This window comes from Mesoplodon densirostris, chromosome 18, assembly GCF_025265405.1.
Source record: "Mesoplodon densirostris isolate mMesDen1 chromosome 18, mMesDen1 primary haplotype, whole genome shotgun sequence".
NCBI lineage: Eukaryota > Metazoa > Chordata > Mammalia > Artiodactyla > Ziphiidae > Mesoplodon > Mesoplodon densirostris.
In genome coordinates this window covers 48,270,124-48,295,384 of record NC_082678.1, presented here as the reverse complement: position 1 = coordinate 48,295,384, position 25,261 = coordinate 48,270,124, and the positions used below count along the sequence as shown (strand labels likewise).

At 59.2% G+C, this 25,261-nt stretch overlaps 1 protein-coding gene across 4 annotated transcripts; it reads right to left on the bottom strand.

Moving 5' to 3' along the window:
- Positions 1–502: 502 nt before the first annotated feature.
- Positions 503–24,677, bottom strand: MYO1C (myosin IC). 4 transcript variants are annotated; one of them, XM_060081769.1, is made up of 32 exons: positions 24,433–24,677; positions 17,102–17,257; positions 16,871–16,986; positions 16,128–16,326; positions 15,957–16,037; positions 14,513–14,692; positions 14,334–14,432; positions 13,515–13,628; positions 13,358–13,429; positions 12,806–12,925; positions 12,611–12,693; positions 12,284–12,389; positions 12,091–12,171; positions 11,720–11,811; positions 9,692–9,786; positions 9,565–9,611; positions 9,370–9,450; positions 6,690–6,795; positions 6,467–6,584; positions 5,740–5,853; positions 5,588–5,664; positions 5,171–5,239; positions 4,999–5,083; positions 4,756–4,915; positions 4,020–4,103; positions 3,078–3,171; positions 2,928–2,983; positions 2,672–2,807; positions 2,520–2,590; positions 2,334–2,431; positions 2,158–2,257; positions 503–1,756 (listed from the first exon to the last, which is right to left on the bottom strand). In XM_060081769.1, the coding sequence occupies exons 1-32, from the start codon at positions 24,505–24,507 to the stop codon at positions 1,730–1,732; spliced, it is 3,192 nt and encodes a 1,063-aa protein (XP_059937752.1). In that variant the 5' UTR covers positions 24,508–24,677; the 3' UTR covers positions 503–1,729. The 4 variants fall into 4 exon arrangements, with proteins under 4 accessions (XP_059937752.1, XP_059937756.1, XP_059937755.1 ...); XM_060081773.1 differs by lacking the exon at positions 24,433–24,677 and adding an exon at positions 23,820–23,903; XM_060081772.1 differs by lacking the exon at positions 24,433–24,677 and adding an exon at positions 23,513–23,633.
- Positions 24,678–25,261: the final 584 nt, after the last annotated feature.

The following is a 25,261-nucleotide window of genomic DNA, read 5'->3' as shown; positions in this document are numbered from 1 at the left end:
GGGCCAGGCTGAGTGGCCTTTCTTTCCATGGACAGTCAATGAAAGAGGGAGGCCATGTTGCAGCTACTGGTCACTCCTACTCTTTCCCCCAGGGAGGGAGCCCAGCCTCCTTCCTTCTGGGCATAAGGCAAAAATTATAATACAATACCCCTGGTTGCCTTCTAGGGGTCCTCTCCCTGTTTTTTTTAAATTGATTTTTAAATTTTTGGCCGTGTTGGGTCTTTGTTTGCTGCATGCGGGCTTTCTCTAGTTGCAGCGAGCAGTGGCTACTCTTCGTTGCGGTGCGCGGGCTTCTCATTGCAGTGGCTTCTCTTGTTGCGGAGCACGGGCTCTAGGCACGAGGGCTCAGTAGTTGTGGCTCATGGGCTTAGTTGCTCTGCGGCATGTGGTATCTTCCCAGACCAGGGATCGAACCCGTGTCCCCTGCACTGGCAGGCGGATTCTTAACCACTGCGCCAGCAGGGAAGTCCTCCCTTTTCTAACATTCACAAGGAGCCCAAAGTTGGCAAACACGTATTGCTTTATTTAGTGTTTCTCTGGATTGCAGAAGTGTCAGCAGTGGGCTGAGACCCCCCCAGGAGGGCAGAGGCAGCTGGGCAGTCCCCCAGACCCTCTGGGGAGGTGGGGGGGGAGAAGCAGCAGAAAGAGGTGATGCCCCTGCAGCTCCTCCCAAGGCTGGCCCCTTCCCCAGGCTCCCAGGATAGGGAGGGGGGTCAGGGGCCAGTAAAGGCCCTATGTCCTTGAATTGGGGCCAAAGTATATGGGCAGGGTGTTTGTTATCCTAAGGCATGGACTCAGGCAGGAGTGCTCCTCCCACCTGGTGGCCCCCAAAGGTGGTTGCTGGTCAGGAAGCCACAGGCACCCTTAAGGCATGAGCCTGTTTCACGGGGCCCCCGTCCCTGGGAGAGACAGTGAGGTGTGCTGAGGACAGGGCTGCAGTCTGGTTTTGCCCCAACCTGCTGGATGACCTTGGGCAAGTCCCTTCCCCTCTCTGGGCCTCTGTCTCTTGCTCGTCACACCAGGAGACTAGACTAGGTGATCTCTCAGAGTCGTCCAAACTCTATGCCCTAGAGTCCTCCAAATTCTATGCCCTAGGGGTCCTGTCCCTACTCCAGGATGCCCTCAGGCTGGGATGATATTAGAAGGGCAGTTTTAAGGCAGGAAGGAGGGGGCAGGCAAGGGTGGTCTCAGCCCCCAGGGGGATGTTGGAGTGGGCTACAGGTGGGCAGGCAGACAGACAAGGTGCCAAGGAAATGAGGAGGAGAGGGTGGCCTGGGCAGGGAAGAGGGCACCAAGGCCCTGACCGCCCACCCTCTCAGCTCCATTCCCTGCCCTGCTGGAGTCAGGGAAAACACATCCAGTGTGTCTTGGGGATGGGAAGATGGCTTTTTTAAAAAATAGTTTCCTATAAAGCATCAAAAAATCTCAGAGAAAACCTCAGCAAAAGTTCCCTTCTCTCAAATATTTGGCATCGGCAGTGGGGCTGGCGTGGCTGCCTCTGGCCCCGGCTTTCCTATTGCTGTGGCCCGGCCTGGCCCACTCCTGGGGCAGCTCCCTGGTCCCTGCTGCTCCCTCAAGAGAGGGGCGAGCGGCAGGCAGGAGTTTGTTGGTGGGCTTCAAGGTGTCCCTGGGTCCCTGTCTGGAAGCTCGAGTCTTTGGTAACTGGGAAGGGGAGAAGGGGAAGAGCAAAGCACTGGGAGGCGGGAGGGGGGTCCAGTGGGCGCCTTCATCACCGAGAGTTCAGCCGTGGGGCCACCTGTGGGACGGGGGAGAAGCCCAGGTGGTGAGCAGGAAGCAGAGGTGCTTCGAGCACTTGTCTTCATGGCTCAGATACGTCACAGCGCACCGGGGCAAGCTGCGGGAGTGGTCTAGAGGCCTTGGCACTGGAGACTCCAACCCTATTCCCACGGGAGCCACTGCCCTGGCCAGAGCGGGCCTCCCCTCCCCCCCAGCACACCCTCACCCCCTTGATCACCACCCCCCTGCCGTGCTGCCCTCTTTATGACCCTCTGCACTGTGGGAGCTTAAAGGACCCACGGCGAGGTGCCCAGGCTCTGCCCAGCACTGCTGAGGTTGGAAGGCTTGGCCACCAGAGGCTCTGCCCTGGCCCCAGGGCCCTCAGCGGGAGGCAGGGTGTTGCTGCCAGGCCCCACTCACCACAGCCAGGTGCCCATTCTTGGCCTTGGTGATGAGTAGCTCCGAGCCGGTCGTGAAGTCGATGATGCCATCCCTGCCGGGACCCCCTGCGAACGTGATGCTGGAGGGAAGGTGGTGCGTGAGGCCTGCCCCGCCCCCTGCACGCACAGCCCCCTCCCCGCCCCTCCCCGCCTCACCTGCCCTGGTTGATGTTGATGTTGTTCACACGGTCGGCACTGAGGGCCGTCTTGGTCAGTGTCTCAATCACATGGTCACTCTGCAGCACCACGTCCCCCTGGGGGCCCAGATGGGGTCAGGGGTCAGGCCCTGCCCAGAGCTAGAGAAGCCACCCCCTCCCTGCCTCCCAGTCCCCCGAGGGGCACCTTCTGCTTATTGTCCTCACGCTGCACGTGGAGCACAAAGAGGCTGTCGCTCAGGCTGCTGACGGAGATTCCTGAGGGGGAAGGGCAGAGGTCAGGGGTCAAGGGTCAGAGCAGGGCCCCACCCACCCACCCAGCCCTGGACTCCGGCTCACCGGTCAGGTTGGCGTACTCGATCCTCTGCTTGACTTTGGCATCCTCCACGATGACCACGGCGTTGGGCGTCAGCAGCAGCTGCCGGGAGCGGGGCTTGTAGCCCTTGCGGTCATATTTCACGACGGGCACTGCGTACTGGGGACAGAGGGTGGCTGAGGGGCCTCCTCACCCTCTGCCCAGGCCCTGACTCCCCCACCCAGTCCTCGGGCAGCAGAACTATTTGGGATTGAGGGTGGCCGGGAGGCAGGGTCTCACCTGGATGGGCTCAGAGCCCAGGGCCTGCAGCACTTTGGGGCTGATCTCATCTGCACCTGCAACCCAGATGGGGGAGGGGGAGGTGAGAGGAGAAGGGAGGGGACTAGGATGGTGATGGAGGGCTTACGCACTGCAAAGTCAGGGGCTCACCAAGCCGTGTGCTGATGAAGAGCCTGGGGACACTCTGGGGGTAATTGTCCTTCTTGCCCTTGAAGATCTCACTAGCCACGGCTTTCTGCTGCAGCTGAGGAGACAAGGGCAGGGAGGGGGGCTGTCAGAGGGATGGCGACCATCACAGCAGGGACAGGCCCAGCCTCAGGAACTGAGACAGTCTCCCTCACCCTCTCTCTGGCCCCAGCACCAGAGGCTAAGCCCTGCCACCAACACTCCCCTTTAGCCCCTTCTCTCCCTTACCCCCATCCCCACTGACCAAGGCACAGGGCTCCTCAGAAGGGTCATGACAGACAGTACTGTCAGGGTTTAGGCCCCACTTTGGGGATAATTCCCCATCATAGCAGGCCTTGGAGCCCCTGAGATAAAGCTCTGGCCTGGGATCTGGCTGGTTGCTAATATTCAAAAAACTACTACAGGTTGGGATTTCCCTGGCAGTGCAGTGGTTAAGACTCTGTGCTTCCACTGCAGGGGGCACAGGTTCGATCCTTGGTTGGGGAACTAAGATCCTGCGTGCCACATGGTGCGGCCAAAAAAATAAAAAAATAAAAATTTTTTTTTTAAAAACCACTACTGCAGGTTAACTCTGCTGTGTGGGTCCTTTAGCATCATCCTATACTGAGTTGGCAAATACAGGCACGTCAGCCACCAATGTCTCTCTGGAACTATTCTATCAGACTCAAGTTGCAGCCTTTTCAACACAGGGCTCTGGGCAGCCTCTACCAGGCCAGTGGAGCTGGTCTAGAAGATAAACCCTATTTGCAGTGCAAAATCAACTCCAGCCTCGGCTTCATACATGAGGCCAAACGGGCTGGGATCCATTTGAGGGCACGTGGTAAATTGGGGTGAAGGTCCTCCAGGCCAGCACTCTTCTAGTGGCCCCCTGGCTAGTCCCCCAGTGTCTGCCTCCCAGCCCCATACCTGCTGCTTCCACTCAGGGCTGATGCTCCGGCAGTACTTCCACACCATGTTCTTCCGGCACAGCTCCCGCAGCAGTTCCGAGGCCTGTGGGCGCGAGCAAGGTCAGGGCACCCAGGCAGCCTGGCTCCCTTCCCTCTGAAGACAACAGGCATGTGCCTACCATCAGGCCTTGGCCTAAGTGACACCACCTCAACCTGGGCCACTCTTCCATTCCTGAGTTGTTTCTTTGCAAAGAACTCATTCTTGGGACTTCCCAAGTGGCGCAGCGGTTAAGAATACGCCTGCCAATGCAGGGGACGCAGGTTCGAGCCCTGGTCCGGGAAGATCCCACACGCCGTGAAGCAACTAAGCCCGTGCGCCACGACTACTGAGCCTGCGCTCTGGAGCCCGTGAGCCACAACTACTGAGCCCGCATGCCACAACTACTGAAGCCCGCGCGGCTAGAGCCCATGGTCTGCAGCAAGAGAAGCCACCACAATGAGAAGCCCATGCACCGCAACGAAGAATAACCCCCACTCACTGCAACTAGAGAAAGCCCACGCACAGCAACGAGGACCCAACGCAGCCAAAAATAAATAAATAAAATGAATAAATTTATAAAAAAAAAAGAACTCATTCTCTGCAGCCCAGCTCCCGTTCCCTTCCCTTCTCTGATGGCTTCTCTGGTCACACGGTTATTAGGTCTCTCTGCTGAGCGTGCTGGTGGTTCCCAAGTCAGCAGGGAGGGTCCACAGACCTCACGCAGGGCAGGTGGCGGCGTGGGCCAGGAAGTGTCCAGGATATTCCGGGGCAGCTGCCGCCGCAGGTTGAGCAAAAAAGAGGTGCGCACGTGATCCAGGAAGAAGGCATTCTCAGGGCAACGGGGTGCGTGGCGCAGAATGAAGCCGCGGATGAGCCTGTGGGTGGGGGTGAGAAGCCTGGTAACGGACCCCCGCACACACACACTCTGCACCCTGCCCTCATGGTGTCCAGTGCTCACCGCCGGATGGTCTGTGCTGCCCACTTCCTCTTGGCTGCCTTCCTCCGGCCCAGGGTCCCTCGCCACCACGACTGGATGCAGATGGCTGCGGAGAACACAGACGGCTGACCTCTATCTCCTCCCCGCCCTTACCCTAGCCCCTGCCCTCCTGAAGACCCCTGGGCCCCCAAACCTGATCGCTTCACCCGGAGGAATTTCTGCCGCCAGTGAAAGCCCCTCCAGGTGGCCTGGATCTTCGTGGCTGTAGTTGGGAAAGAAAGTCACTTGGCCAGAGCGCAAGGGACCCGGCTGGGGGCCGGGCACTGTCAGAGCTCACTGAGTGGCATGAGTGAGGGGAGTGGCTGAATGAGCATTAAGTGAAGGGAGAGTAAATCAAAGAGCAAGGGAGCGAGCAAAGCAACGTAAGAAGTGAGAACGTGCTGAGTGTGTAGCCAAGGGCAGGAGTGGGGGTGCTGGGGCTGGTGACGAGGAGGGCAGCTGAATGTGGGCGTGGCGGACTTCCTGGAGAAGGAGCCCAAATACAGTGATTTCTTTCCTGCTCCCCAGAATGGACTCCACTGGGATAGGAAGGGTGGGGTCCCTCTCTCACCCAGGCTCTGCCGCCGGACCTCCAAGGCATCCTCTGTGGCAAACAGGGTCTTGGGGAAGCGGATGAAGATCTTGGTCCTGTAAAGGCAGCACTGATCAGCCCCTGGTTGCCACCCCCATGCCCCCCAAACACCAGGCGTGGGAGCCACTCACCTGCCCATCTTGTACTCTTCCGGCTTGTAGCCGAGGTGTCTGACCAACACAGCCACCCCATCCTGGGGCCGTCCTGCCCATATGGGCCATGTCTCTGGGCACAGTGACTTGTACCTGGGGACAGGAGGGGCAGAAATGCACTCAGCCCCCACCCCTGCCAGCATCCTTCTCTGGGGGCCCAAACCAGCTTTCCTAGGCATCTGCTGGGTGCTCCCACTGACTCACAGCTCACAGAAAGCCTGAGAGGTCGCTCTGTTACTATCCCCACTTTAAAGATGAGGAAACTGACGTTTCTCATCTGCTGAAAGTCATGGGGCGAGAAAGTGGTAGAGACAGAATTCACACCTGATTGACTCCCCAGGTCCCTAACTCAGGGTAACCCCAAAGCTGCTCTATCCTTTCTGAGCTGATTGGAAACTCTGTCCTTTTCACAGGCTTTTACTATCTCCGCTGGTGATAGATAGGCATGTGGATGCACGCTTCATGGACCGCTAAGCAGCTGCTCTGTGAGGGCAAGGCCTGCGGGGGTGGGGAGGGCTGATCTTTGCCCTACCAAGCTTCACATTAGGCCTGCAGCATGGAGGGGCCCCTGGTGTGGATCCCACAGCAGCTCAGAGCTCCGTCCCTGAGCTGAGAATCGCTCAGCTGTCCTCCCTCCCGGGATCTAGGAGGCGCCGACAACCCTCCCACCCTTTTCCCCTGGCGCTGAGCCAGGCCCCGCCCCCACCTCTGCAGGAAAGCCTCGTATTTGCGGCGATAGGCAAAGCCGGCTCTGCGCACGCGCAGGTTCTCCATCAGCCCCAGGTACTTCACCTGGTGCCGGATCAGCACCTCGTCAAAGCGGCCTGGGGGAGGGATAACCGGGTGGTCAGAGGGCTTTTGCCGCCAGATGGCCGTTGCCTCTGCAGGGGAGGCACAGCCTGCACTGGTCCAGGGGGCAGAGGGCTTACCGGGCTGCTTGGCGTCATTGGGCTTGATGCAGCGGACGTAGGCAGGCTCCTTAGACTTCAGGATCTCCACCAGCTGCAGGAGGCTCATCTTGAACTGGGTGGCCACCTGCTCAGCCAAGATGAACGGAAGGTTGGTTGGAGCTGGGCTGAGGCCGCTAACCCCTGCAGATGATGCCGCCCCCTGTGGCAGAGCCCTGAACACCCCCAGAGACCCCTCCCTGGGGCAAAACAGAACCAGTTCCCACAACTACCCCTGCCCTGCGTGGGCCCTTACTTTTTTTTTTTTTTTTTTTTTAATTACAACACTTTACTCCAGCATCGGCAAAGGTCAGAATTCTGAAGCTCGTGAAGACTGGGCAGCATTTCCATGTGAAATGTTACAACTTTACAAGTTTTGTTTCTTATTTAATTCTACATGCAGGAACTGAAACTTGGTAAAAGAAAAAATGCAAAAAAGCCAGAAAAAAAGATGTAATCAAGTTGTAGCATACAGATGTGCTCTTCAACTAAATTTACTCTGCCTATTGGAAAGCAAATGAAAGACAACTATCCTAATAAATTAACAGATTGCCAGAAACAGGCTAAGAACCCTCATTTCTATTTAGTGGGGAGAAAACAAAACAAAAACGAAAGCAAAATGAAAGCTCTACTATTTCCATACTTTGTTTAGAGACAGAGACTATAAACCCATGAAGGTCAACAAAATCTCCAGATCCCCTTCTCCCATCACCCCTCCCTCACAACAGAGGAAGGGGCCAGACTACATCACCTGCATCGCTCTGGCCGAGCTAAAGACCTCAGTTGAAGAACCTCATTCCCGTCTTAAAAATCCTGTTCAGGTCTCCTGGCAACCTCAATCCTATGCCTTCCTTCGGCAGCCACTCTTTCTCTTTTTAGAATTTCAGGGCCGCATTCCTAAACGATGTGTCCTACTCCTATGCGTTCAACCCTTATCCCTGTACACTGCACTGCAGGACCTTCAAGGACTTCAGGCCTGTGGGAGAAGCGGATGCCTCAGCAAAGATTTGCTATCCATTGCGGTCCCATTAATGCCAGGGGTGTATGCCTGGGGGTTCTGGAAGCATCAAGAAGGGGCAACTATTTCAGTCTGTGGGGTAGGGGGCATCAGGAAGGGTCTTCTGAAAATAACCCTTCAGCTGAGAATTAAAGAAGTAGGAGACAGCCAGAAGGCAGGCAGGAGGGGACGGCATTCAGGCAGAGCAACCGAGTGAGCAAAGGCTTGGTGTGCACAGGGAACTACAAGCAGTGCAAGGATCCAGAGAGGGAGTAAAAAAGATAGTGTTAGAGAGGCGGTATCACAGTAGGACTCGAGAGCCACATTAGGGAGATTAAATTCTATCCTGAGGGAAATAGGGAGCCAAAGAGGAATTTGGAGGGAGGGAGTGACAGGAAAAGATCTGCCTTTTGGAATAGCTCTACAGCAGACAGGTGGAGGATGGTTGGTAAGGACAGATGGGAAGCCAGGAGACCACAGAGGAGGCTGTGGCTGGCTCAGAGGACCAAACTGGAGTAAGGGTTACAGAGAGGCCGAGAGGCAAGGGTATTCAGGCAGCAGAAACGGGCAAGATCCAACGGTTGTTAGGATGAGGGCAATGGTGGAGGCTGAAGAATCAGGGATGATGCCCAGGTTTCTGTCCTTCAGGACTGGGTGGAGGGTGGTCCCTGCCCTGAGTTAGGGAAACAGAAGGAGCAGGCCTGGGACACTGGATAGTCAAGGGCCCTTTATAGACTACTGGGGTCTGGAGTGCCTGCAGGCCACTTGGAGATCAGTGGAATCTATGGCTTGCTGGAGAGGCCTGGACGGAGTGGGTGTGTTCTCACGAGGGTCAAGGAGGGGGATATGAGGCCATGGAGGAGAATGCTCAGGGAAAGGGCAGGGGTGGGGAGCAGAGGGCAGGGTCCCAGAGAGTCAGACTCTGGACAACATGCTGCCTCCATGGCCTCCCTGCCTGCATGTCTTGGCCTGCAGCACTGTGGCTTCTACCTCTCCATGACCTTGCTCTTCTTGGGACTGCCCTGGCACTCCTTCTGCCAAGCCCAGCAGCCACGCCTCTGACCACAGCTCACTGGCGCTCTCCCTGCATCTGGCACCACTGGCCATATCTGCCTTTCCCCATCTCTCTCCTCGAAATGTCACTTTCCTGTCCACCTCCTGGGGTTTTTTTGGACTGTATACCTGTGTGGGGCCCTCTGTCTATCTGATAAACACCTACTCATTCCCAAGTTATCTCAGATGCTTCCTCCTCCAGGAAGCCCTCCCTGACCACCTCCCCTCTTCGACTCCCTCAGGCAATTTGCTGCTCCCTAAGTTTCCATAGCACCCTGTGCACATTTCTAGGAAAGCACCTATTCATTTTTGTATCCAAAGTGCCCAGCAATGTCCACTACAAATATCTGCTGTGGGGGTGAACACACGCAAGCACCCACACAGACACAGGTGTACACATACGCGTCCACACTTAGAGACAGTGCACACACAGGTACACATGGAAGTAAGCACAGATGCACCCACGGGCAGCCTCCCAGACACGCACCGACGCACAGCCAGGCACCAGTGAACACACGAACTCACACACCCACTGCTAACTCGCAGCTCATGCAGGCACTGGTCCCGCTCCCGTGCACACACACACCCCCTCGGGTCCCACCGCCTTCACACCGTCTCTGGCCGCTTCTTGTCACTGAGCTCGCTCCGGTCGAAGCACTGGCTCATGATGGGATTTTCCGAGCTGCACATGGTCTGTGAGGGCAGAGCAGGGCGTCATGGTGGGAGCACAGGGCAAGGCCTGTCAGATTCCTGGGGCAGAGGTTGTACAGAGCCCAGACCGCGACCCCTCCCCCCGGTCCTCCTCACCTCCTTCAGGTTCCGGAAAAGAAGGTCATTGTTTTTATCCAGAAACCCTGGAAGGAGAGAGCAGAGGTGAGGAGAGGGAGAGCCCCTCTCCCCGCCCACTGTGGGGACCCAGCCCCAGGGTCCTCACCGGTCACGTTGTAGGTCACCTCCCCAGCATAGTGCAGCAGGCGGAACTCCCCGCGGCCCAGAGATTTCCTGGTCCGCTGGTCAGCCAGCTTGTGCCTGGGGGTGACAGGGAGAGGAAGCTGCAGACTGCTGGCCTGCACCATCACCCTGCCTGCTGAAGAGACTTCAAGAGAGGAACCAGGCATCCAGTAAAAAGCTGGCAGGGTGGGGCCACCTCCCTGAACAGAGGCTGCCACAGAGGCTCAGAGAGGTAGATGGCTTTGTCCTGGGTCACACAGCACCAGGACGGGGACCTTGGCCTCCGCACTGCCAGGGCATGCTGGGTGGAGGGTTACTTGGCGTTGCTTTTGGCTGTTACATGGCTCTGCTCAGAGGGCTGAGTGCTGCCCACTACATTTTAAGACTGGAATCTGCCCCAAGAGACTACTTATGTCTTAAGCATGTTTATACCCTTTAGCCCGTTTTCTACTTTTAAGAACAATTCCAAGCAACTAACCAGAGAGACCAGGCAGAGATTTAAGGCACAGAGATAGATATTCGTGGCAGCCCTGTTTTCCCAGCAGAAACCTGGAGGCTGGACGGGGCCCCCAGAGGCTGGGTGAGAGCAGTGGAGTATCTGCTTTAGAGCCACTGGAGGAATTGTTTTGAGGAAATTTTTCTGTTTGATGATACAGGAAGATACTCAGGATATAACATCATCCTGAGCCTTACACACAATAAGTTCTCAACTACCAAAAAAAAAATGTATAGAAAAAGGCAGGAAGAAAATGTCTCGAATTATTAACAGTGGTGACCTCTAGGTGACAGGATTACAAGTGGCTTTTGCACACATTCCAACTTTTCTCTGATAAGGGACATTATTTTTACAGCCAGAAAAAGGTTTTCTTTTTTTTTCTTCAGGCAAGGCTTTATTGGGGCCCCTGCTACAGCAGGTGCGGGGAGTGAGAACAAACAACAGGTTCCTGGGGCCTCCCTGGTGGCGCAAGTGGTTGAGAGTCCGCCTGCCGATGCAGGGGATACGGGTTCGTGCCCCGGTCTGGGAGGATCCCATATGCCGCGGAGCGGCTGGGCCCGTGAGCCATGGCCGCTGAGCCTGCGCGTCCGGAGCCTGCGCGTCCGGAGCCTGTGCTCCGCAACGGGGGAGGCCACAACAGTGAGAGGCCCGCATACTGCAAAAAAAAAAACAAAAAACAAAAAAAAACCAACAGGTTCCTTTGCTTGCTCGCTCCAGAGAAAGGTTTTTAAACATTCTCTTAAGCAAAAATTGCTCAGGACTTCCCTGGCGGTCCAGTGGTTAGGACTTGGCACTTTCACTGCTGGGGCCCGGCTTTGATTCCTAGTCGGGGAACTAATCTGCAGCCCTGGGGCTGAGTCCCAGCTCTGGACTTAACTAGATGTGAGCTAACCTCGGGCAAACGGCTTCAACTTTTTTGTTGTTTTTTTTTTGTGTGTGGTACGCGGGCCTCTCACTGTTGTGGCCTCTCCCGTTGTGGAGCACAGGCTCCGGACGCGCAGGCTCAGCGGCCATGGCTCATGGGCCCAGCTGCTCCGCGGCATGTGGGATCTTCCCGGATCGGGGCACGAACCCGTGTCCCCTGCATCGGCAGGCGGACTCTCAACCATGCGCCACCAGGGACGGCTTCACCTCTCTGAACCTCAGTAAAACCTCCTCTAGGGGTTGCTTCAGATTAGAGGAGGTGATGTACTCAAAATACACAGGGCAGAGCTGGAACAGAGAGGCTTGTTTCTTTTCTCCCCTCACCCCGCTTTAGGGGATTCCTTAAATATAAAGGAATTTCCAAATAAGGAAGCTAGGAACATCTTAGGAAGTTTCATTCTCAAAAGGATAAGGAGGAAGCTGTGCTCCTTGCCTGTGACTCTGTGGACGCAGTACGAGCCGCGGCTCTGTGTGCCTGTCCTTCACTTAGTGCCTCCTCTGGTCACCCCCTTGTGACTGGTGTTCAGTGATTAGGGGGGGCTGCAGGCTTCCACAGGCTCTGCCCCAGGGGAGCCCCACAAGCCCACTCACGTCAGGAAGTGTGGATGGTGCTTGATGGTGTCCTCCAGCTTCTCCAGGAAGGTCAGGTCCGTGGCCTCCCCGGGGCGCAGACACTCCTCATCCTAGGGGGTGTGGCAGAGGGCAAAGGACGTGTGGGGGAGGGACTGGAGAGCACAGAGGCTCAGGGGTCCCCATGGGAGGCGCAGACACAGAGGAAAGGGGCACATCACAGGGAGCCTCCCAGACCTGGCCAGCACCTCACCTCACCCTCCACAGACAGCCCTGTCCTGTCCCTGCTCCAACTCTGGCTCTCTGCGGACAGGCCCGGAGAACAAGGGGAAAGGGGTGATGTCATCCCACCCAGCCCCCAACACGGGGCCTTGGAGGAGCAGACGGCTCACCAAAATGGAGATGATGCCCTTGAACTTCTCCTCCACCAGGTCACAGATGATCTTGTTGTTGAAATACTGGACAGGCTCCCACTGAGGGGCAAGAGGGGAGGAAGGCATCATTATGGGGTCCTGGCACCTCTCCTGGGGAGACCAATGCCCGGGCTTCCAGGGCATGTGGGGATGCCCGCAGGCTTGCACTCACCGCGATGCCCTCTGCCTCATACTCCTCCTGCTCCGACTTGAGGGTGAGCTCAATGAAGAGCTGCTGCAGCTTCTCATTGCAGTAATTGATGCAGAACTGCTCAAAGCTATGAGGGAAACACAGGAGCCCTCCGTAATTCCAGGGGACACGGGACCAGGAGCGGGGGAGGGGTGGGAGGAGGCCCCACAGCTCTAAGGGAAGAAACACAGAGCAGGACCCAGGTGGCTGGGAAGACACTGGCAGGAATGTGAGAGGCCGGGGAAGAGGAGAGGCACCAGGACAGGGGAGACGGGAGGAGAGACAGGAAGGGGACAGTGGGGCGCTGACCTGTTGTTCTGAAACACTTCGAAGCCATAAATGTCCAGGAGCCCGAGGACCGTGGTGCTCCGCCAGCTGGGGCTCTCAGCATCCTAGGGCCAGTGGACCGAGAGCGTGGGTCCCAACGTTCGCCAGCGCCCAGCCCCGGACCCCCCTGGTCTGCCCTCCCTGCCACCTTGGGAGCAGCAGGGGCCGGGCCCTCACCTTGGAGGCCAGCGACCTGTTGATCTTCGCGACCAGCCAGGTAAAGGTGCGACTGTACACGGCCTTGGCGAGGGCGTCTCGCGCGTATGCAGCCTGCTCTAGGTTTAGCGGGCTCAGGAGCTGGGGGTGGAGAGTGAGATGGGGAAATGAATGCAGCCCCTTCCCACCCCGGGGCCCCTTCGCACTCAGGAAACTGACCACTCTGCCCTCCCCGCCCCCAATGAGTCTGGGGTTGGGGGGCACCAGGGGAGGATACAGTGGCCCCACCAGAGGGAAGGTGGTATAAGACAAGAGACCTCATTCCTGGAAGAAAAAAAAAAAAAAAAAAAGAGGCCTCATTCCTGGAGGTGAGCCTTCCTTCCAGCCTCACCCTCTTGCTGTGTGACCTTGGCCAGCTCCCTGAGCCTCCCTGAGCCACCCGCCTTATGTCCTTCCAGCATTGCTAAGAAGACCAGCTGAGCAGATCAGAGGAAGGGGGATGATGGGAGGAGGGCTGCTGTGCAATACCTGCTCCCGCCCCCACTAGCTCCTGAAGCAAAGGCTGGGCCTCACCTCTTCGCCCTTGGCGATGATCTTCCTGTGCGTCAGGGCTTCCCGCAACGTTGAGCCTTCCACACCAAGGAGCTGCCAAGGGAAGGGGTGGGCCTGGTGAGGGTGCACTCCCCCCGCCCCAGCTGCCCTGCCCTCGCCCTCTGCTTGCCCCACTCACCCGGGTCAGATACTTGAGCTGGTTCTCGGTTGTGACCTGGGCGTTGCTCTCTTCGTCGGCAGCAAAGTGGATGTTGCCCAGATGCAGGACACTGGCCACGATGCTCAGCAGGTCCTGGGGGGACAGGGAGGGGTAGGTGGGGGTCACAGGAGGGGCTGAGAGCCCCACAGGGGCACACAGTGGATGGTCAGGAGGAGCTTCCCTGGTGGCGCAGTGGTTAAGAATCCGCCTGCCAATGCAGGGGACACGGGTTCAGGAAGATCCCACATGCCGCGGAGCAACTAAGCCCGTGCAGCACAACTACTGAGCCTGCACTCTAGAGCTGTGAGCCACAACTACTGAGCCCATGTGCCACAACTACTGAAACCTGCGCGCCTAGAGCCCGTGCTCCACAACAAGAGAAGCCACTGAAATGAGAAGCCTGCACACCGCAACGAAGAGCGGCCCCCGCTCGCTGCAACTAGAGAAAGCCTGTGGGCAGCAACAGAGACCCAATGCAGCCAAAAATAAAAAAAAATAATTAAAAAAAAAGAACCCATTGTTTTCAAAAAATTACCAAAAGACAGACTGTCTCTGGCAGAAATGGAACTGCTTCTGCCTCCTCTTATTTTCATATAAACAGAGACTATGGTACCTGCATGCAGCAACGAAGACCCAACGCAGCCAAAGATAAAATAAATAAATTTTAAAAAGGAGGCAGGAGAGGTGGTAAAGGAAATTTGAGAGGAAAAGGCGGCTAGAGTAGAAAAGGTAGTAAAGGTAGACAGAGATTTTCAGGGTATGACAGGAGAAAAGGGAGGGTCCCAGCAGAGGCCTCACCTCCACCTCATCCTCGGTGAAGTCGATGACCGTCAGAGCCTTCCTGACGACCTTCCAATCATTCTTGTCGTTGATGGAGGAGACTTTGGCGCACTGGCCCTGGAGGATGGGCAGAGCTGGATTCTAGCCGTGGCACTGGGCTCCCTGGGTGGCACCCGCCCTGCCTGGCCCCTACTCACCTTCACCAGGTACAGGTAGCTCTGGGGGTTCCGTTCCAGGCCCAGCCTGCGCAGTGTCTCCTCCTCACCCCCCTCCAGCAGCTGGTAGAAGATGTGGAAGTTCCTCTCCCCATGATTCTGGTGCACCACCCGGGACTTCTCCAGGAGGTAACTGAGGATGTGGCCACCCACAGGGGCGCCCTGTGGGCAGGGCAGGATGTAGCGACTGCTCAGGGGGACTGCGGACAGAGCCCACCTTCCCCTTCCTCCCCTGCCCTCCGAATTCCAGCTCTGACAATGGCTCAGGCAAGTCGCCCCCTCTGGCCTGTTTCCTCCTCTGAGAAATGAGGACGCTCAGCCCTATCTACCTGGCGGCTCCACTTGGATGTCTGACAGGCTTCTCAGTCTCAACAGGCCTGAAACTGAACTCCTCATCTCCCCTCCTCAAACTAGCTCCCTCTTCCCATCTTGGTCAACTTTCTAGGTGCTCAGGTCAAGCAGTCTGCAGTCCTGGAAGCCTCTTTGTCTCCCACACCTCACATCCAATTGGACAGCCAATCCTGCTGCCTTAACCTTCAGAACCTCCAGAATCCAACCACTGCCACCACACTGGGCCCAGCCACCATCATCTGTCATCTAGACTTAATAATCATCAGCTTCCTAACTGGTTTCCTTGCTCGGCCTGGCTCTCTACCATTTATTCTCAACAAAGCAGCCAGAGTGATCATTTTAAGAGGAAAGTGAGGTCATAACACACTTCTGTTTCAAACTTTCGGGACCTCCCTGACGGTCCAGTGGTTAGGACTCTGTGCTTCCACTGCAGGGGACACAGGTTCGATCCCTGGTCAGGGAACTAAGATCCCACAAGCCACATGGGCATAGCCAAAAAAAAAAACAAAAACAAAACAAAAACAAAAACCCCAACTCTCTAGCCTCCCTTCCACTCAGAGCTTTAAGAAAAGTTCTTACAAAGACCCAAAAGGACCCATAGCATCTAGCCTCCTCTTCTATTCCTTGGTCCCTTGCTCTCTTCTCCAGCCACTTTGGCCTCCTTGCTGTTCATGAACACATCAAGCACTTTCCCCATCACAGCCTCTGCAATGGTGGTGCCCTCTGCCCGGACTCTCCTATCTGCACAGCTCATTCCTCTGTCTCCATCAGCTTTTACTAAATGCCACCTTCTCAGTGCCTACTATATCTGCCTCATTTAAAACAGCAACTGCTCCCGCCCCTTGCCTCATTTTATTTTTTGCCGTGACACTTGTCAGCTAAATTACATTTTTCTGTTTACCGTCTATCTCCCTGGAGGCAGGATTTCTGTTTCACTGCGGTACCACCAGCACCTGGAACAGCGCCTGGCACACAGTAGGTGCTCGATAAATATCTGCTGGTGCCAAAGACCTGGCCAGTGGGCGCCTGCTGAATGGGAATCCCACTCCCCCTGCCCTGTCCGACCCACAGGTACCTTGAAGTCAAACTGCACGTCCATGTACTTCCCGAACCTGCTGGAGTTATCGTTCCGGAGGGTCTTGGCATTTCCGAACGCCTAGGAGAGAACAGGGGTGTGAGGCGTGCCTGGCAGTCTCTCTCTGCCCCTCCCGCCCCTCCCGCCCCCCAGATGCTGCTGTCCCCTCACCTCCAGCACGGGGTTGCTCTGCAGCAGCCGGTCACGCACGGCACCGCCCCGCTCGGGGGCTGGGCAGGTCTCAGCATAGAACTGCAGCAGCCGCTTGGTGGCCTCTGTCTTGCCTGCCCCGCTTTCCCCAGAGATCATCACTGCCTGGTCCCGGCGCTCCGTGCGCAGTGCCCGGTACGCAGTGTCAGCCACCGCGAACCTAGGGCAGAGGCCCGTCAGGAGCTTAGGGGGCCAGGGGTCAAGTGGCTGCAGGGGGTGGGAGTCCCACAGGTAGGACTGCGGGTGGGCGCTCCCATGTCTGGTGGGGTTCACAAGGGGGTGTACCCTTGAGGATGGGGGAACTCTCCAAGGTGTGGGTCAAGGGAGATACTTCCCAGCTGAGGATGGGAGTCCTATTCAGACGGAGGATTGAGGGGATCACTCATGGGTGGGGGGATGGGAGGTCATTCAGGTGAAGGCTGAGGTCACTCATAGGTAGGGCTGGGAGGTCCCTCAGAGGTGGGGGTCAGAGGGTCACTGAGGTTGGAGGGCTATGTTCAGGTAGAGCTGGGGGAATAAGTCATGGGTGTGAGTTGGGGTGGAGGCTGGCGGGGTCCTGCCCAGATGGAGTAGAGAGATTCACCTTGGGTGGGCACTGGGCATTCCTCACAGATGTGAATTGTGATTCATTCCAAGTGGGAGGTCGGGTGGAGTCATCTCAGGTGGAGATGAGGGGGTCACTCATAGGAGGGGGGGTCACTCACAGGTGGGGTGGCACCTCATAGAAGCTGACGCCCCGGTAACGCTCCATGTGCTGCCGGCTGTAGATCTGTAGGTCCCGGTAGGGGTTGACAGAGACCAGCACAGGGCCAATGTAGGTCTGGGGGTCAGGGGAGGAGGGTCAGAAGTTTCTCCCAGAGGCCCCTGAGCCTCTTTCCCTCACAGCCCGCATCTGTGCCCCCAGCACCCCCTGCATCTTCCCACTCGGGCCTCACGTAGATGAGGTTCTCCCGGAAGCGTCGCCGCAGGTTCTCGATGAAAGCTGCCTCGCTGGTGAAGTTCTCCAGCAGCACGAAATCCTGTACCCCGACCCGGTCACGGGCGGTCAGTGCACTCTCCATGGTCACCCGCACCCCGTCACTGCCCAGGGCCTGCAAGGAGGGGCCGTGGGGGAGGGTCAGTGGCAGCGGGGTAAGGGAAGGCCACTTCTCTCCTCCAGCACAGCCTGCGGGACTGAAAGGACAACCAGGGGCATGTGGACACGGGGGGCCTGGACACACGACACAGGGAACACCCAGGAGACGGGTGTACCAGGCTGGGTACAGTGGGCTTGGATGGCAGGAAGCTGGCGCAATGGAACACTGAGGACGCGGGTCCCAGAACAAAGACCACATGGGACCTGAACACAGGACACTGGAGCACAGAGCACCCAGAGGACACGGGGGCAAGGCCACTGAGTCCAGGGAGACGCTGGTTTTGCGCAGAGGAAGGGGGGGTCATGAGAATAAGAGAAAGAATGCTCTGTTGACCTTGGACAAAACCCCTCCTCTCTCTGGGCTGTGTCCTTCTCAAGAAGGAGGAGTTGAGATAGACCAGGTGACCTCAAGTCCCTTAGCTCTGGGCCATGTGTGACAGGTGCTTTGTAGGACAAATAGCTCAAAGTGAGCTCTACAGGCAGGGTGGGGCCATCTCTCCCACGCCCACTCCCAAAGTCGCCAGGGGGAGAGTGTCTAGGGACCTAGCAAGAGGCCACCCCAGGCCACAGGAGAGGGATTCCCCCAGGGGACCTCCCATCCCAGCTGGGCTCAACACCCACCCCAGAAGGGGGGCCCTCCCTCCCACAGCTGAACCACGCCCTCCCCTCCAGCTGCCAGGTTCCCAGACACCCTCCTCCCCTGAGAGCCCCGAGAAGCCTCAAGGGAGTGGGGATTTTACCGCGGAAAACCCAGCTCCCTCCGGACCCCATCAGAGAGTGGGGAGAAGTACAGGTTCAACAAGGCCCCCACCCCAGAGCACACTCTTCAAAAGGGTCTGAGGGCTCTAGGAAATTGACACCAAGAGTGTCAAGGGTCAGAGAAGAGCAAGGTGGCTGCCGTGGTGGGAGGGGGTGTAGATCTCCAAGAGGCCACTAGGCCTCCTCCAACCGCAGACCACCCAGATCTCTGGCCCAGGAACCCCTCAGGGTCTGGCCAGGGGCCTGGCTCTCCTAGGCCTGTCCCTCACTGCCCCCTCCCCCCTCCAATACTGCCCCGAAGCTGCTGCCAAATCTGGCCCGAGCTCCAGCCCCCTTGCCCTCTGGGTGACGGGTCTCGGCGCTCTCAGTCCTCCCCGGGAGCTATTCGCCCGGCCCGGGTCCGAGAGCCTCACGGCCCTCCCTGCCTCGGCCTCCTCCCCCTGCAACTTTCCGGGACGTTTTTCCACCCGAAATTCCTGGGCCGCGCCCGCTTCCTGGCGGGGCCGAGGCGGCGCCGCGAGGCCGGGAGGGACGCCCGGGACCCCCGCCCTGCTCGCCAGCCCCGCTCACCGACGCTCGGTAGCGCATCCTGCCCGGTCGGCCTGGCGCCCCGCTCCGCTGCCCGTGCTCTCGCCTCGGGGCTCGGCGGCGGCGGCGGCGTCACGAGGGAGGGGCCGACCCGCCCCCCGTTCCGCCCCCTCCGTGAGCCTCGGAGGCGCGGGACTCCCCGGGAGCCCCCGCCTCCTTCGGTGCTTGGACTCGGGGGTCCCTCCCCAGCTGGTAGGGGTGGGGCAGGAACTAAGGGGGATCTCGCGGCGTGGGTGGGTACAAGGGTGGGGGCGGGGCCGGGGCGGAGCTCCCCACCGGGCAGGGGCTCCGCCTGAGTCAGGTTTTCCAGGAGGGACTTCGTTGGTTCCAGGGTGGGGCCCGGAACCCGCGCGGCCGCCGCGTCTACACTGACCCGGAACTCACTTCCGGGCTTGTGTCTACACTACGCACTAGGCCAGGCGCGGGGCTCACTAGGCAGAGGCCCGTGGGTCCCGGAGGAAGCAGGATTTCCCTCCCCCCCCACTCCAACCTCGAGTCCCGGGAAAGTTAAAAATAGAACGAAATGTCCAAATACGGCCGGCGCGCCCAGGCGGGCGGAGCCTCCGTGCGGGACACTGTCCGCCCCCGTACACTCTCTGGAGGGTGGATCCCGTGTCTTTAAGTCTCTAGAAAATCTCTTTAGTTTCCCGCGTCAGCACAGAGCGCGTACCCCAGGGACGAAGACAGCCAGAGCACCTTTGCCGAGCGCGGTGCGTGCCCGGCCTCCATGGAGGGCTCAGCTTTCCATCTGGGGAATCCATGTCCGACTTCCAGCATTTGGGGAAATACCTTTCTCCCCTATCGAGGACATCCCGACTAGGGCCCCCGTGCCCAGGGGCTCTTCACCTCTCTCCTTCCTCTGGAGAGAGTCTCCCTCTCTTGTCCCTCTGGATCCCTCCATACTTTCTGCCCAAGACATCCTCCCTCTACCCAAACCAGCCCCCAGCAGCCCCGCCCTCGCTGGACTCTCGGTGGGCAGCAGCCTGGGGGGCAAACTCTAGCTCAGGTCCCAGCGCTGGTGGGGGTGTGATGGCTAGTGCTTCTTCCAAAACGCTGGGCTGCTTCTCACAAGCTGTATGACTGCCAGCAGGTCAGTTAATTTCTGGGAGCCTCTCTTTCAGCCTTAAAATGAGGCTAATACCTGTCTCAAAGGGCTGTTGAGAAGGCTAAGATAAGCCGCCAAGGCACCTCCCAGGCCTTCAGTAAACACCACTTCCCTCTCTCGGCCAGACACTCTTTGCACACACGCTTCGAGCAGACTTACTAAGAACCAGGTCCTGGGCCAGACAGGTCACACTTATATAGCGGGGAAAGCCCCTCAGGCGTGTCTGCCTGCCAGTTAACAAAGAGCTCTCGAACTTTACCTGTGCCCCACCTGACAGATAAGGAACCCGAGGTGCAATCGCCGGATGCTGACTTGACCTAGGGGGCAAAAGGGCAGGGCTGGGACCCAAAGCCTCAGCATGCCCCTCTCTCGGACCTGGGCTCCCCGGGGAGGGAGTGAGGTTGCGGCAGGTGCGGGCTATAGCCTCGTGGGGAAGGCTCATTACCTGGAGAACAACAGCCCGGCCGGAGCCGCGGCCCTGGGGACCCCGCGGCGGGGGCGCCAGCTGGGAGATGGGGCCCTCTGGAGGGAGCGAGGGGACTGGGTGCCACCGCGCGCAGCTGGGAGATGGGTGGGAGTGGAGGGGGTGGGGGTCTTAAATACCACCAGCTTCGGGCTGAGGGCGGGAGGAGGCCCCCTCCGCGAGGGGACTCAGCGTCCCGCTCACCCGGAGTGGGGAGGGCCTTGGAAGACTGGAGGAAGGGGGTCCAGCCGGTCCCCACCAGGAGCATGGCTCAGGGGCGGTACAAGGACTAGGCTGGCTCGGCTGGCGGCCGCCCGCGGGCCCGAGGCGAGGAGCTGGCAGAGGGGTGGGGCCTCGCGGCCGCAGTGCCCGCTCCGGCCGCCGCCGCGTCAAGCGGCAGGAATGAGGGGAATCCGCGTGCGGAGGGGTCCGGCCGGCCACCCCCGCCCGCGCCCCGCCGCCGCATTCCCCGGATGCCCGCTGACTCCCTTACAGCCGCCGCCCGGCGGCGGAAGGAGGGGTTGTCTCCGCTGCCAGGCGGGCCAGAGGGCCTGCTCCCCGACCACAGTCCCTGGCCACCGCCACTGGCCGCCTCGCCTCACTGGACGGAAGCGCCTGCCCGGGAGAGGGGGTAGGGAGGCGGGGGACAGAGCGTGCAAGAGACACCGCGGCCAAGGCTGCAGCGCCGGGCGCTTCCTGCGTTCGGAGCGCTGTCTTCTGGTACTGTACTCCTTTCAATGCCCTCAGCAGAGCCATGAGGTCTGTATTATTACCCCCATTCTACAGACGGGGAAACTGAGTCTGGGCAGGCGAATGACGTGTTCAAGATCCCAGGACTAGTAAAAGGAGGGGTAGGATTGGAACCGGGAAGTCTACCACTGTCTACTCCTGCAGGGCTGCCCTGAGGGAAAGACGCCTGCCTAGTGGCTGGAGGATTTCCCAGCTTCTCTGTCAGGGTTAACATGCTACCTGCCAGGCCGTGACCTTCCTTGGCGAACCCATGACCGCAGTGCCCAGTACCCACCCTTGGCGGTGTTGTGTGACTATTGACATGTAGGCCTTAGGAATAGCAGCTAGGGAGTGGGGCCATGACCTGTGCCCCCAGCATGGCCCTGGACCTAAGGGCTGGCTGCAGGCTGGGGTGCGGCTGTGACCCCTGAGTGACCCAGGACTTATTTCCCAAGGATGCCTCTGAGTCTCCTCCCACCTGGGGAGGTGTTTCCCATAAAGGTGGCACAGGCCCAGCAGACCTGGGTCATCCAGTTACCTAGTATGGGCCAGGTGCCCCCAAGCCCGCCCTCTGGAGGAGTGGGGAGGGCAGTGGGCAGCCTCAGGTGTTCCCCCAGCTCGGGGCGATGCGAGTCTGGAGAGGGTGTTCTGAGGACCCCCAGATTGCTGCTAGAAACTGATTTCCACTGAGGCAGCCTCATGGCCTGTTGGGGTAGTGGAAAGAACCATAGCCTATCTCACCCACAGCGCATGCTGGGCACAGAACAGGTCTTCAGCTTTTTTATTATCAAACATATCTTAGGTCTGGGCCCAGGCTGCCCCACCAAGGACCGTTCCAGACTGAAGGGAACTGTTGTGAGGGGGAATGGAAAGAAAAGGTGGGGACTTAGGGGTTCTACCTGATATCTCACTGGGCCCCAGTCAAGGGCTGTATACTCTGGCTCCAGAACCATGGGCCTTTTGCCTGCCAGACACCTCTGCCTGGGGGTCCAGCAGAAGTAAACAAAGTGCCTTGCCCACTAACCTATCCTCCTTGTTCAGTATCCTGTAAGATGAGAGGAGGCAGACACCTCTAGCTAGTCATCACCGCCTGGCATCAAAAGGCCCGCCCGGGCTTCCCTGGTGGCACAGTGGTTGAGAGTCCGCCTGCCGATGCAGGTTACATGGGTTCGTGCCCCGGTCCGGGAAGATCCCACATGCTGCAGAGCGGCTGGGCCCGTGAGCCATGGCCGCTGAGCCTGCGCGTCCGGAGCCTGTGCTCCGCAACGGGAGAGGCCACAATAGTGAGAGGCCCACGTACCGCGCAAAAAAAAAAAAAGCCCGCCCTCCTCGCTCCACTCCTCACACCAAGGAGTCACTACCTGCTAAAACCTCCCCTTGGCTCCTGCATCACTGCTCTGATCCTGGACCAAGCAAGCAGCCTCCAAACTGGCCTCCCTGCCTTCCTCCCTCCAATCCATTTTCCCACAGCCACCTGTGGTATTTACAAATGCAAATCCGATCAATTAACATCTCATGTTAATAGAGTGAAGGTTTATAGGGCACCTGTCCATATGCCAAGCACACTCACTGCTTCTTGCCAGGCCCCTGTATGTGGACTCCAGAAGCCCCCTGTATCCTCAGTTTACCCCACTGCTCCTGAGCTCCTGTGTGGCTACAGGGGCAGCCGTCTCCAGTTCCTTCTCTCCCCATGTCTCCCTCACCACCACACACAGCCAGGAGGAGCTGCTTCCGCCTTTGCCCCCAGCCGCGTGGCTCTAAGCTTCAAGCCTTTGCACCTGCAGCTTCCTTGGCCCTCGCACCCAAACCCCTCCCCACCTGACTGACTCTTAGTCATCCTTGAAGATTCGGCTCAGGTATCACTTCCTCCAGAACCCCTTCCTGACGCCCCGCAACACACAGCCCCCTCCTTATCGCATTCCGCTCTGATCGAAGGTTTCCTTATCAGTCTCTCCCAGGAGACTGCTCCCGCTCCAGGCCGGCACACAGTGGGAGCTCAATAACCCCTCGTGGACGCCTGTGTGAATGAATGAATCACAGAGCCCGGGAGTGTGAGTAGAAGGCCGGAGCGTGCCGGGCGTTGAATAGGCCGTGGGCCAGCCATTCATTCTCTCATTCATCTCGGAGCCCCCCAGCCGCCGCACTCACACGCAGGGGCCACTGGCGCGGCTGGGCCGGGGGGCGGGGGACGGGAAGGGGCGGGGCCCGGGCGGCTTCTCCGGAATCCGGAGGCAGAGCCGGCAGCCGGAGGGCCCCAGAGGGCGCGCAGGGCGCCTGGGTCACGCGACCCCAGTCGCTCCTTGCCGCCCTCACGTTACCCGCAAGAAATCTAAATCTCCAACAGGCCGAGTCCCGGGGCCACCGGGTCCTGGGACCCCGCACGGGCCGGGCCGAGCCCACCCTCGGCCCCAGCGATCCCTGGGCCGGCGACCCCCGCCTCCCCAACCGTAGCTCCGGGCCTGGCTCGCCGCCCGGCCGCTTACCCTCTCCTCCATCCCGCCCGCCAGCGGAGCCCCCCAACCCCGGGGCCACGCAGCTGCGGCCCTCCCGGAGTTCCGCGTACCCACCGGCTTGGCTTCTCGGGTGCGCGGGCGGGGGCCAGGCTAGTCGGCGTGGCCGGCTCCGGAGTCGGCGGGCCAGGCACGCTCTCCCCGCCCAGGGCCCGCCCGGGGCCGGGCCGCTCCCTGTCGTCATCCCGGGCAGGGCCCAAGCCCCGGCGCGCGCGCGCACCCTCCGGCCCCGCCCCGGCCTCCCCGGTGCCGGCCCCGGCCCCGGCCCGCGTCCGTGTCCGCGGGGGCTTGGTGCAGCATACTCCGCAGCCAGCTCCCGGGGACGAGGCGCGTCACAGTCATTCACACACACGCTCACACGCACCCTCCTCCGGCTGACGACCGGGCCCACTCGCTGTAGTGCTGGGCGGCGTGTGTCTTATGGGGTTCTCCCTTCTCATCCTAGGGCGCCTTTGCATCACCAGAGCAAACCCGACCCTGCCCTGCGTGCCAGGCCAAGTCAGTTCTTCCCCTTTTCTGACTGCCTCGCTCCATTCACCCTCCTTCTCCACCCACGCTACTGCTCTGAGCCGGCCAGTGTCTGTTCTTCAGGCCAGACGGGAAAGCAGCGGCATTAACTGAGCCTGTACTATATGCACCTGGAGCTTTGCATGCGCTGGTCCTTAGATCTCAGAGCGGCCCTGTCACCTCGGTGTTGTTAGCCCAGTTCATAGGCCAGCCCACTGAGGATCAGGGAGCTGGAGGAGAAGGGATTCAAACCCAGATCCCCGCTTGGAAACACTCTGCTCCTGGTGGGCTTAAACCCTACCCTGTTCCTTCCATTTACCCCTTCTTGTCCAGTCTGTTCCTGTCCCACCAAGGATCAGAATGCTTCCCCACTGCTCACCTCTTTCCCAAGGGGTTTGCCTGAGAGGAAGCTGCTGGGCCCTGGCGAGACACTGCCACCCTTCCTCCCAGCCCAGAGCATCCCAGCTTACAAGCTTGCAGGGCCTGTGGGGATGAACCACACGGATGATCTCCCCGGTGGGTATCAGCTCCACTTGCAGGGCCATTCCGTCTGTGGATAGCCAGCGTGCTGAGCACTGGGGCCTCTGAGCAAAAGCCCGTCTGCCTGCCCGCCCGCTGGTTCTGGCTGCTCCTGGAACCAGGAATCTAGTCTCACGCTGGGATGGCCGCTTGGTTCAACTTCAACTCCAGCCCCGGGGGATGTGTCTGGTCCAGTGCCTCAGGACACAGCTGGAACAGCCCAGGTCTGATTGGGAGGCCTCTTGGCCCAGCAGGGTTGGGGCAGGAAGAGGAGGGGCTGAGGGACGGAGGAAATGCTTGTTGTCCCAGGTAACCAGAGGAGCTGATGCAGCCACCCATGGGGGACCCTGGGCTCCAGGTCAAAGGGTAGGAGGCCTTTCTCCCCAGCAGCTCCATGGCCAGGCCTCTCCCACTGCCCTCTCGCTGGTATCAGCTGGAGAGCACAGTGACCACTCCCCAATTCAGAATGTACATCCTCCCTAAGCCAAGAGGATCCATGGATAGGCACAGTCCCCCCCCCAGCTTGTCCGCCTCCCACAGCAGCAGGTGAGCCCCTGGAGTTTGAGGCGCCAGGCTGCTGGGGACTGGCCATGTTGGGCAGAGGGGTTAGCTGGAGAGGCAGGAGGGCATTGTGAGGAGGCCCCTGTCCCACCCTCCTCTGGAGCCTCAAATGCTTGAGGTTGGTTCCTGGGTGGCTTGGCGTTGGGGAGCCTTAATCTTGTTTGCCCCTTACTTTTCCGCAGCACCCTCAGGTGCTCCCCACCCCCAAATGTTCCTGTT